This window comes from Protopterus annectens, chromosome 3.part1 (genome assembly GCF_019279795.1).
Source record: "Protopterus annectens isolate FY-2018-M chromosome 3.part1, PAN1.0, whole genome shotgun sequence".
In the NCBI taxonomy this organism is placed as follows: Eukaryota; Metazoa; Chordata; order Ceratodontiformes; family Protopteridae; genus Protopterus; species Protopterus annectens.
The window spans coordinates 1606841822-1606855350 of record NC_056732.1 but is presented as its reverse complement, the minus strand read 5'-3'; the positions used below and the strand labels follow the sequence as shown (position 1 = coordinate 1606855350).

The following is a 13529-nucleotide window of genomic DNA, read 5'->3' as shown; positions in this document are numbered from 1 at the left end:
CTACTGATTTTTTTGACATCAAAAGCATCATTTGTGATTGTTGGAACATGTTTCGTATTGATGAGAATATCATTAATAAACTAGGTGAAAACCCCCTGGTGGTGTACAACAACTGTACATCTTTCAAAGGTTTAGTTGAAGGAAAAAAAGGTGGCATCTGGACTAGGTGGTACTTTCAAATGTGGAAGATGCACCCAATGTTCTTTTGTGATTGATGCCGAATTTATTAAACTTAGGAATTTTGGTAAAATCACTACACATAAAAAGTACTATTGTTACACCAAAGGGGTTGTATATGTTGCATCCTGTACAGGTTGCGACTGTTACTATGTGGGTAAGACTGTCCGAGCTTTAAGACAACAGATCTATCAACACAGTTATGATATTAACAAACACAGGGAGACCAACGCCTTATTTAAGCATATTAAATTATATCCCATACACTGTTTCAAGGTTTTTGTATTAGAGAAGGTCGACTTGGGTACAAGTCGATGATTTTCTTGAATTTTTAGAGCTCAAGTGGCAAATAAGGTTAAATGCATGTGTGCCACCTGGGCTCAATGATAAAATTTCTATTAGTTCTATGTTAAAACTAAAAGCTGTTTTTTTATGTAATGTTTTTAACATAAGCTATATTTTGGGGGATCAATGGATCAATCATTCAGTTGTATTATTTTAGTGGGGTGGTACTTTTTTTATCATGGAATGATATATTTTTCTAACAGGAAATGACATACTTTTTTAGCAGGAAATTACTTTTTTGGCAGGAAATGACAGCTTTCTTGTTTGACTAATTGTTGAGTAGGGCAGGCTATTTAAATCAGCATTGTGTGTGTCATGTAGTTCTGAAGAAGTCAATTTTATGTACTTTTGACGAAAGTGCTAAACTCTTATCTTGGTGGAATAAAACTGTTGGATTTTTATTTTTGGAGCAGTGCTCTTGGTTATTTACTCCATTTAGCTTTTTCTGGGTTTGGATATTTTTGTTTTTTTTAGTTTGTGGTATCCATTGCAGTGCAAGACTCGTAAGCTGCTTTATTGTGTGTGCCCCTGCATTCCTTAGCCACTCTGACACTGGTACCATTCAATATAGTGGAAAAGTGTTCCTCAGCCCCGACACTTTGCATACAGCAGGACAGAAGAACTCAAGATCCTTTGCAAAATCCTTCTGCAGCAGTGGTCACTAAATGTTCTGTCTTCCTCTTTTTTCAGAAAATTGCAAGGAAGATGTAAAGGAAGCACATCAACTCTGCTATGCAGTGTCCAATTCCAAATGTTGAGGATAAGGGCAACTGAGATTCCCCAGCATCCATCCCTGATGAACCCCAAGTTTGGAGAGTTATTTGAAATGATGAAACAGGGAGGGGGCATCACCCACAGACCCTGTGTCCTTCCCATAATGGACACTGAAGGCTTTTTCTTTCACTGAGCTGTTCTTTTATGTGGTCTGTCTGCCTACTGTTGGCCATGTTTAAAGTAGCCATTCATGTGGCATGGGAAAACACAGATATAATGGTTCCAGAGCCTGGGAAAATTAACCAGATCCTCCAGTCACCCAGAGATTGGGTGTTTTGCCTGGCAACACCCAAACTAGATTCTCTTGTAGCAGTAGCTGCCAGTATTAAGAAATGATTCACCTCCTTGAGTCTTGTGGTCCAACCACTGAGTAGTGAATTAGGGACAGTGGACCGCCGTAGGAAGTGGGATCACAGTTTCCCTACTTCTTCATTAATGATGCTGATCTGCTTGAGCCAAGTGATAAAGTTCCACTGAAAAATGAGATGCACTAGCCACTGGTACACCTACCTGATGTACCAGTTAAGGGCAAACTCAAGAAAAATCTTGATGAATGGATGGGAAATAGAAACTTCACCCTGGGGATAGAAGCGCTGGGAACTAACATTGGGCAGCATGATACCAGGGCACTTCTGTGAGCTAGGCTTGTAAAGGCTCCAGGGCCATTAGCCTAGTACACACCTATGAACCTATGAACCATTTGGTAAGTGTTTTTTCATATAGAACCTTATGATGAGGGTGATATGTAGTATGGCAGAAGGTTCTGCATGAGCCCCAGAGTCTGGCATTTCCATGCACAGGCATTCCTGGCTCCAAATTACTGATTTCAGAGGACACCTGGGTGATTTTTATGAATTCTTCTTTTCAGAGCCCCTGTATTTTGGACCAGATGTTAGTTCACCCTTTTACATCTTCAAAAAAGAGGACAGTACCATCTTATGCTGTTAGCGTCAAATTTCTATCACTTCAACCTTTGTTTTCTAGAATGCATAGGAGACCAGACCAGATGTCGTTTAGATGTGTGCAACAGCAAAATAATAAATAATGTGGAAGAAACCCAGCACACGGCAACTTCCAGACAGGCTACATCCCATCGGGAGAGATCATCAGTAACAACTGGATGAGGGTCTGAAGTCAATTCACAGATGACCAGTAGCTGAGGTCTTGCCTGACTGTCCCACTCTAGAGGGAGTCAAGGGCTGCTTGTCCCTCCACCTTCCTGATTGGCTAGTACACAGAAGAGGTAGAGAATTTTGACAATAATATCCAGATGGTACAAAATTCCCTTCTACACTTCCATGCACCCCTCAGTCTTTGCCCTTATGTGACATCCCCCATCAGAAACATGCAACAAGAAGAGAGACCAACAGTGACATTTAAATAGGAGACAGCATAAAGTGCTGTAGAAAACAGTTAGAATATAGTTTCTTAAATAAGCAAGAAATTTAAAAGAAATAAACAAGCACTCATAACTAACATTATTTGCACATAAAACAGATTGTCAAAATGCAGAATCATTTTTAGCTTGAAAATAAGTCAGGGCATGTAAAAAAAGGTAATGAAGTACAAAACTATTTTGTATAGAAGCTGTGTTTTCCTCTATAGGCTACATTGTTCCAACTTTATGAAGAACACTCTACAGAAAATTAGTTCCCCATGTGAAAACATGCAATTTACTATGGCATTTCCTGAAAAGAGTACCAGTTTCAAACACATGGCATCCATTTGAAGTGTTGAAACCTGCTAGAGCGATTCCTGAAATAGGGAGACTGAAAGGCCAAAAAACTGACTTATATTTACTAAGTCTGAGATGGCTATTTTTCAGAATATTCCCTCCTGACTGAGGTAGGCAGTAACTGGAGTTGGCTTATATAATTTTGGGGTGTGCAGTGGGGGCTTGCCCCCTACAAAAAAATAAGTTTAAAGGCCACGGTGGTGTGGGTGGCTGCGGTGGTACAGTGATTAGCATTGTCACCTCACAGCAAGAGGTTCTCCAGTTCTATCCTCGACTGGGGTGCCTTCTGTGTGTAATCTGCATGTCCTCCCTGTGGTAACGTGGGTTTCCTCCGGATGCTCTGGTTTCCTCCCATATTCCAAAGATATGCAGTAGGTGGTTTGGATACTCCAAACTGGCTGTAGGTTAGGGTGGGTGTCGAGTGAGTGGTACAAATGAAGTATAGTGGCAGGGCTAGCCACCCAGTGGTGAAAACCTTGGCTCGAGATGATTGTCACTGCTGAAGTGACACCCCGACCCCATGTGCAAAATGGGAAAAAAAAGTTTGAGGATGGATGGAATAATCTTTGAAATTTGCTGTTTTGATGGATTTTCCAGCACGTCAGCACTGGGCATGAGGCTGACATCTCAGTAGGGGGCCAAAACCTACTTTTTCAGTAAATGCATCTAATAAAAAAAATTAACAAGCCCAAGCAGTATACCATAAAGTAGTACTAATTCAAGAGTAAAAGGCCAAGAATAAATACATTTACTCCTAGAGAAAGATGTTTGAAAGTCATCAGGTACGTGTTATGACTTTGGTTTTATGTGTGCTCCAAAGAACATTATGTTAAAAAACGTAATATGACTGTATGACTAAATAACACGTGTTTAACTTAGAGGGTCTGTTTTTAAACAGTTTTGCACCATAAAACATAGCCATCTGACAGTTGAAAAGCTATTCCAAGTATTTTTGCCAAAGTATAATAGCAGTAATCAGTGCTGCGATTGCGATTGGACAGTACTTATCCATTTGTGCTTCCATTAGACCACTTGGCCCTCATGGTCCGGCAGCAGCAGCAGCAGCAGTTATGAATGGATGTTATACAACCTGTGTCTCCAACATCAGTTGTTTCTTAAATTATGCATCTGTGAACTAAAAATTCAACCCTCCCTTGAAAGTAGGACCAGAAAAAACCGTTGTATTTAAAAGTTCATGGATATGTATACGACTACATTTACAGACCTATGAGCTGGGCAAACTTGGCCGTCCATACTCTTCTCGTCTGCTATCAAATATTTTTTTTCTGTACAGCATAAACAACAAAATGTGTATGCAGATGGACATTGTGATGAAAGCAGAACTGTCCACTATAGTGTATTCACAGACTAGAATGTGTAACAGTTGCTTATTTGAAAGATCTGTGAAGCTCACTGACATCTGGAGGAAAGTCAAGTACTAATTACTGGGAGGGTATGAAAGGTGTGAATAGGTGTCAGAGATGTGTAAGACAGTACAGTAAGTAACATGGTCAGTGGTAGGATAATAAAACTGAAATTTGTAACAGTAAACAGCAAAACAGAAAAAAATATAAGACTGGAGCCTTTATTTTGAATACACAGTGGAGTCAAATATATCAGAATAAGTGTTAAATAGTGGACTTCATATCCTTTTGACATTTACAGATGAGTCATTGTCTGATAAGTTATTAATTGGGGAGAGCTGGCATGCTGAATGTTTGTTTCACTCCGAGACATAAGTTTTAGTAAAACCAGTGTTGAATAGCACTAAAATTATGGTGGGGATGAAGAATGATAAGCGAAATATTAGATACTCCGTGGGTTAAGTAACATTGTTTCTGTAATACTTGTGATTAAATTCTTACGAACATGTAGAGGAAAAATTATTTACTTGTCTGGAGAAGAAGAGGTGGACAAGGAAGTTTGAGCCTGAACATTAGATGTAGATTTAATTAATCTTGGTCTTTTTATCCAGGCCAAACCACTTACTTCCAAAGTAAGCATTTCAGTCTGCTGAAGAAGTTAATGTTGTGCCAAAACTGTTCAGGAAATTGTACAGCTGCTTTGTAATATAATAATGCACATTAAAGTAGGCTTGGCTGTTATTTCATCTCAGACTCAAGCCGCGTGTCTCAGTTTTGGTATGTTTCTAAGTGAAAAATTCTCAGCATGCCTTTCTAAAGGAGGAAAAGCATAGGATTGAGGGTAGAGAACTTTGGAAAGGCTTGACCAGTTTGTAAAATTACTTAATATCTAAAAGAACACAGTTGTATAAATAGGCATAAATGTATTCCACTGGTAGCTGTAGCAGTTTATAGACTCATCTGCTCTCTCTTATTCTTCATGATACTGTCCTTACCTACAAAATTGTACTATGCAAGTGAAAATGCTTCAACTTGTTGCTCCAGGTATAAAATAAGACAGGAGAGACTCTTTCTGTTTTATTGAATACAACTGTTTGTACTGATGTGGTTTGCCTTATTTTCAAACCACTTCACCAAAATCTGGAATCCAGTTCCCCAGCCCTTTTTTTTGCACAACTAACCCCTCAAAATTCAAAATTCTACTGGAGTGCCACCTGACTAATAACTGACTATGCTCCTGCTCAAAACCATGTTGACCCCTAAGTACGCTTCCAGCACTGTTCATCTTAGATTAATTTTTGCTGTTGTATATTTCCTAATTCTCTCCACTTTACTACTGCATGTCTTTATTCTAATGGAATAAACTGCTTGACTCACATCTCACCCCATAGTACAAATACATTGTTTTACATTTTTTCTCATTTTTGTTTCTCTCTCATGTGCCACATTCAGTGATCAACACTAATAATGTCTTACATGTCTAACTAACCGTTTTTTAAATGTCAAATGTACCACTATTTACTATGTAACTGTAACGTTTTTTTTTTTCCCAAATGCTATGTTAACACTGTTTTTACTGTGCAATGTGCAGTTTTTCTCCCTGGGTCCTCACTTAAAATAGGCCTTTTTGGCTCAGTTGGACACTCCCGGTTAGCAAATGTAAAATAAAAAATAAAATACCATAATTCTTAAATTCAAAATTCTGATTCAGGTGTATGATACTTCAGTTTTTGTAGAAAAGTTATGCTCCCCACCCAAGCAGCCATCTTTCTTAATTAATTTGTGACAAGGGCATCATCACTCATCAATCAAATGTGGTTTGTGCTTACCGACATGTTCGAAAGCAGCTTTCAAAATGCAAAATACTTATAATTGCAGAAGCACTTTAAATTATTTCCAAGTAAGGTCTGTTTTGGAAGCATGTGTTCATTTTGGTAATTTATTCAACCAAATGTGCTTCTGTGCTGGATGCTGTTATTATAATTTAAGTAAAGGGTCTGTTAGAATTTACTCAAGTTGTGTTTTTATTTATCTTTCTGCAGGAGCAGTTAGATGTTGCATTGTCTAAAACTTGCAAGCACTTTGACAACGGTCACTACACTAAGGTTCAGCAAGCATACAGATTACTAGGAAAGACACAGGTGAGTGTGTGCCAGTAGTGAAATTCCAGATTCTACTATTTCAGAACTGTCTGCTTATTTCCTGGAGTGTTGCGTTTTCTGATTTATCAAATGGAAGTAATTTAGCTTTCTGCTTTATGTTATTGTTTTAGTAATTGCTGGCTGCAGGCCTGGTATAAATATTTTTCTTGATTTTAATATTTTTAGCAGTTGATTTATAATGTTAGTAGATTGTCTTATGGACATCATGTGCTATACTTTACTACTGTCATACATTAAAAAGTCTTCAGTGAAGTTACATGGCTTTAACAATTTATTGGAATATTGTTGTGGAAAATGTTTTATTAAAACATAATTTGGTTTTCACTTTGCATTAATGTCTCAGTAGATATTTTAAAAGCTTTATTGGATCAGGTCATGTGCAAGTATTCACTCTATTTGCCCAGCAGTTATGGTATTGTGATATTGTGTTGTTGGATTCCTTATGTACTGTTTAACCATGTCACAGTGTTTGTGTTTTACAATTTAGTTTGAGTAATAAGAAATACATATTGTTAATAATTTGGCTTAGGGTAAGTAATAAGAAATGAGTATTTTTGAAAAATTGATTTAAGGTGTTTTAGTAAGAAATTAGTATTTTTGATAAATTGGTTTAAGGTGTTTCTCTAAACCAGTTGCCCTCACTGAATGTATGCCTTTTATATGTTTATTGATCAAGAATAAACTTTTTTTCTGCACCTGTGGGTTGCTGACTAGCATATTAGTTATATTTGACTGCATGACTTAAGTATTAGGAATAACAGCGCTTTCTGACAATGTTCTGTACTTAGAATTGAAAGAAGAGCTGCTTTTGAAGTCTCTGTTTTTTGGGAAATGTTTGCTTATGTTTCTTAGGAAAATAATCAGTTGTGTTTTTTTTCTTTGTCAGTCTTCAAAAGCTTGTGTTTATGACTGTTTGGTTCTGACATTTAACTTTTACTGTTATTTCAGCTATGACATTTTCCTTTGGGACTCTGTTTTGCCAGGTTGTGTAATTTTATTTATTGATATAATTCTGTGGTGGTGATGATGGGGGCTGGGCTCTTTCTATTCAAGTGAGTTGAGACTGAATCATACTTGTCAAATAAACAAATAAATTGTTTCTGTGGCTGATGATGTATTTCTAAATTTTAATGAGAACAAGATTTTTAAAGTTCTGAATATACCTCCTGAGTTGTCTCCCTAGCTCTAAAGATATTGAGTTGTGGATTTTGTTTCATGTCTGCTAGTATTTAGTGTTATGATTAGGAAACTAATCTTAACCTGAAATCTGAATTGGAAAAAAAAAACTGTTCACTGTCCGTAGGACTGTCTCTGATTGTGATGTATGTATGTATGTATGTATATATGTATTAATTAATTAATTAATTAATTCTATTTATTTATTTAACATTTGTTTACTGGGAAAGTCTGACTTGGAACAAAGCCAATTTTCAGTGGTGACCTGGGGAGAAATGCTCCAGTTACATGTCTTTGTAACGTGGGAGGAAACCGGAGCATCCAGAGGAAACCCATACGAACTCAGGGAGGACATGCAGACTCCGCACAGAAGGCACACCAACCAAGAATCAAACCGGGGAACCTCTTGCAGTGAGGTGACAACGCAACCCCTGCGCTGTCCAGTGATGTTTTAGAGATGCCATCAGATTATCCTGTGGCAATAGTCTTCGTCCTGCTCTGCATGTATGAGTAAAATGTTCTCATTTTTTTAAGAAAAATATTTCGATTAGTATTTTCTCTTCAAGGATTTGGAAAGAGAGGGTAGTTTCTTTTAGTTGCTAATGAGGGGGTAGTACCAGAGGCCAGATTTTCTTTCTTTCTTTCTTTCTTTCTTTCTTTCTTTCTTTCTTTTTTTGTTATGGTGATGATCCCCTCCAGACTGGATAAACAAGACTCCATAGAATGACTAGCTGCATTTCTTTACCTTTCTAGAGCAGTGAATTCTGTCCTTTGCACCATGTTGTTGCTCTCAGGTTCTGCCTCACATGTAAAAAATGCTGTCTATGGTGAACAGAATAACCAATTTTTAACCAGATGAAAAAGAACTCCGCTGATGTTGGCTATGTGGCAGAGAGGGATGAAGCCCTGACTACAGCCTTCAAAACCTGTGTAGAAATAGCAGCTCACTTGCTGGAGGTGCTGGCTAGGTGGTTTGGAGGTGAATAGCCTGCCTGTTTATTACTTCTGACTACAGGACCTTGTGCAAGAACTGAGCATGCGTTGCATGCCAAGGATCATACAACAGTGTCGCTGTAACGGACATGTGTGTTAGCATGTCTAAATCAGGTGGTCAGTAGGGCAAGTTGTGCATCAGCAGTTGCAGGGAGTGGGGTTAGGACTTAGTCAGGGAACCCTGATGACTGCCTGAATGATGGTCTCCGGTCACTGTCTCTTGTCCGTGGGTAATGGAGAAGCTGTTTGAGTTTTAAGAGTGACTATGGTCAGTACGTAGCAGAAAAGAAAATAGAGAAAAAAACTGAAAAAAAATAAAAGCATGTCAACTGACTTTCAGTTAAAAACGGGTTGCAAAATGGTTACAAAACAGAGCTCTTGTTAAAGATATATTTGCATACCACCTTGGAGAAGTCTGGCTGTCTTTTTTTTCTCCATAGCTGGATGTCTTTTTGAAAAAGATGTGTTTTTAAACACCTTTATTGAATTATCACTTGTGATATAGGCAGATTTACATTTTTTTAAAAGTAATCAAACTGCATTAACAAGTTAAAATTAACAAACATTATGCTGTATATATCTTGCTATATATCATGTAACCTAAGCAACATTACATAAATTATTCAGTTCCTACCTTTTTTTTTTTTTAAACAAGAAACATCTGTATTAAACCATCACTTACTGCACAGGCAATCATACATTTATATAAATGAAAACAAACCACACTGACAGTCTTAGTTGCAAGCATTTTACATCACAAACCATACTTTCACACTCCCAGATGCAAACATTGTACATCATTTATAATCTACCCAGTCTTTTTCAGTCAAACATTACATAGCTCATTTAAGTCCTGCCTCCTTTTGTACCTCATTCCTCCTTTGTATGTATTGTTCCCACAGTTCCCATTTTTACCCGGTTTTAACTGGTTCCTTTGCCAATTTTCTCCAGTAAATTCCAGCCCCCTCTTGCCTATTGTCTATAGCCCAAATTGCAGTCATCCATATCGGCAGAATCTCCTTTTTCCAATCCCATGTTGAAGTTCTTAGAATACTTTCTGCTACTTTTTGGATGTAGTAGGGTCTGCCTCAAAATACCAAAACACCAGAATATTGAATCCCATTTCATCGAGACAAAAAGATTGAAACTTCACCAAACAGTTAAATCATCACAGTTGAAGCCCAGGAAAGGAACTACTTGGCCACCATGGAGGTATTTGGCCTTTTCCCCACTATAGTGCGATCTTGGAGTTGGTATATTTAGTTGGGGGGGGTGTGGGGACACAGTCCCCCACTTTTTGGGTTTGATTTACTTTGTTATGTGTAGTTTGTCCACGATGCTGAAGTAGTTCCTTTCCCGGCCGTCACTTTCGATGATGTAACCATTTGATTAAGTGAAGTTTTGCAGTTTTCATCTTGATGAAATAGTATTCAATATTCTGGTATTTCGATATTGTGAAGTAGACCTGGATATAATATTCCATATGGTGATTGCTATTCTCCTTAAAAGCCTGCATCCAAAATCCCAGTCTCTTCTGGTTTCTTGAGCTTCCCCCCTGTTTCATCATCATCCCTTTCTACTTTGAAATATAGTTTTCTGCTTGTGCTGTGTATAGAGGTCTTAACTGAGTAGCTCTGAAATACCCCTTCAAATTGGGTAAACCAGTGTGCCCTGTTCTACTGGAAGAATCAGCTTATCCCACTTAACTCTTGCCTTCTTACCCTTCCAGATAATATCTTCAGCTCTTTATTAATTGCCATCCATAACTTCTCTTTTGGTTGATAAAAATGTGCCTGACCTGTGTATAAGACTAAAGGGACTAAAAACATTTTAACTGCTTCTATCTTATTATCCATATCCATATAACAAAGCTTCAAGTTTTCTCAATTTTTATATTATCTTTTGTTTAGTCTCTTCCTGCAGATCCTTAGCTGCCACAATAGAATCATTTTTAATCCATATTCCTAAATACTTCATTTTATCATGTCCCCCTAAATATGGATATTCCTGAACCAATTTGTGTATGGGTACATAATTTACTGCTATTGCCTTTGCTTTAGCTTCATTCATTTTGTATCCTGAAAAGATATGAAACTGTCTCAAAATGTTACAAAACAATGTAATGTCTCTTTCTGGTTTTGTCAGATATAAAATAATGTCACAAAAAACATCAAAATAAGAACAGGAAGGCAGCAAAGCAAACGCTGTTGAAGTTGTTTAATACAGCAAAACACACTGGTACCGCGACTTTTCGCCTTCAACGGACAAATTCACTTCAGCAACAGACATATTTTTATACATTTAAAACCCCTGATTAATCAATTAACACTTAAAGACACATTCTTTTTTATATAACTTTCATAAGCAAAACTTCCTTTTTTTGAACATTAACATATGCATGAATGCCAAAAGTTCAAAATACACATCCTATAAAGAAATACAACCTTTGATACCAAATTATGAAATTTCTTTACATTTCTAAATATTTATTACATCAAACTTTATTTCATATATAAAGACTCAACTTACTATATTAACTTCTAAATTAAGACCCCTAGGGGACAGCTTTCTAAAATTCAAAATAAATTTACTTTCCAAAACTAGAAGTTCCCTAGCAATATCACCACCTTTGTGCAACACTGATTGGGGAAGAACACTAAAGAAAAAGGATGTAAGATTCCCATCATGTATATTAACAAAGTGCTCAGCAACTGGACTCTTCATATTTCTGTTCCAACTATCCTTAAGATGCTCAATAATTCTTAACTTAATAGCTCTTTTCGTTTATCCTATAATACCACTTAGTATCAATGCAACCACAACCCACTGCATACACCACCCCACATGAATTGCAATTAAATCTACTTCTGCACACACATTTTTTACCATTAATATGTTCACCCGAAATATTTTTAATACACATACAAACTTTACAGTGAACACAAGCAAACACACCTGACATATCATTTGGGTTATCAGCATAACCCATATTCAAAAGTTATTTCAGGTTAGCATACCACCCATATGAAAATCTAACAAATTTGGGAAACAAGTAACCCACATGTATATCTTCACATATAACATGCCATAAATTTAAAATAATCTTTCTCATGTTCCATGAAAAAACAGAGAACTTAGAGACAAAATTTCTCCCCTGTTAGATTCTTCAGTAACAGTCTTCCTAAACCTTATTCTACTATTTCTCGATTTACCACCCAAAACATCTTCCAAGGCAGTTTGCAATACATCTTCACTATAACCTGTCTCTCGAAGTCTATCCCTCATCTAAGAGAAATCTACTTTTACTGTTTTCTTCTGAGGTATTTCAAGCAATACGTTTAAATTCACCCAGGGGCAGTAATTTAACCAAGTGGGGTGGGTGCATACTATCTGCATGTAAAACGTTGTTTACTGCAGCATCTTTCCTAAATGGCTTGTACTGGATATTCTTTTCTGAATCCAAATAAAACTCAACATCTAAAAATTCTATTTTAGATTCATCTTTCACTAAAGAAAAATTTAAATTATGCTCATTAAAATTTAGATAAAAAATAAATAATCAAATTTCCTAGGATCACCCTTGCATAAAAAAATGAGGTCATCAGTGTAACGCTTGAACAATACCCCATGTTCTTTGAAAAATTCAGTATTATATACTTTTTTCAAAAAACAAAACGTACAAAATTGCATAAATGGGGGCATAAGAAGCCCCCTTGCTGTACCCTTCACTTGTAAAAATACATCATTTTCAAATTTAAAGTAGGTATGTGTCAAGCAAAATTCTAGCAGCCTCACTATAAATGCAGTCCTAGGGCCTTCACCCATAATGTCCCAGATAGCCTCAATACCCCATTTAAGTTGAATATTCATATACAGTGAGTTAACATCTACCACCACCCAATAATAATCATCCTGCCATATGATCTTTTTAACCTCTTTATAAAGTTCCTCAGTAGTTGTCACATGTGCAGGGATTTTCTTCAAATATTTTTTTAATAATGAATCAAGAAGTGTACCTACATTCTGCAAATAAGAACCCACCCCCGATGGGTCCATTAGATTCTTATGAATCTTAAGGAAGTGCATAAAAGGTGGGGTCACATGGTTTATCAATGTATAGCTTCTTAACATTTTCTTTAGTCAAAAAACCTAACCTTTTTCCCCTTTCTAAAATTTCAAGAAGTTGCTCATTAAAACTAACAACTGGGTTACAGGTTAATTTCTTATAATCTTCTTCCACCAATAGAAGCATTCTCTTCTTGTTTCTTTAGCTTCACCCCTGTTTCATCATCATCCCTTTCCACTTTGAAATATAGTTTTCTGTTTGTGCTGTGCATAGGGAGTCTTAACTGTGTAGCTCTAAAATACCCCTTCAAACTGGGTAAAACAATGTGCCCTGTTCTACTGGAAGAATCAGCTTATCCCACTTGACTCTTGCCTTCTTAACATTGCAAATAAAGTCCTTCAGCTCTTTATTAATTGCCATCCATAACTTCTCTTCTGGTTGATAAAAATATGCCTGTGCTGTTTATAAGACTAAAGGAACTAAAAATACTTTAACTGCTTGTATCTTATTATCCATATTCATATAACAAAGCTTCCATTTTCTCAATTTTTGTATTATCTTAGTCTCTTCCTGCAGATCCTTAGCTGACTCACTAGAATAACTTTTAATCCATACTCCTAAATACTTCATTTTATCATGTCCTCCTAAATATGGATATTCCTGAACCAATTCACATATGGGTACATAATTTACTACTATTGCCTTTGTTTTAACTTCATTAATTTTGTATCCCGAAA

General features: G+C 36.7%; 1 protein-coding gene across 2 annotated transcripts in view; it reads left to right on the top strand.

The window, feature by feature from the left end:
* Positions 1 to 13529, top strand: part of VPS50 (VPS50 subunit of EARP/GARPII complex) — a 2487651-nt gene that overhangs the window by 1159675 nt on the left and 1314447 nt on the right. For both annotated transcript variants that reach the window (XM_044067641.1, XM_044067642.1), the window contains exon 11: positions 6438 to 6536. In XM_044067641.1, coding sequence (XP_043923576.1) covers positions 6438 to 6536 — 99 coding nt within the window. The remainder of the gene's footprint in view (positions 1 to 6437; positions 6537 to 13529) is intronic.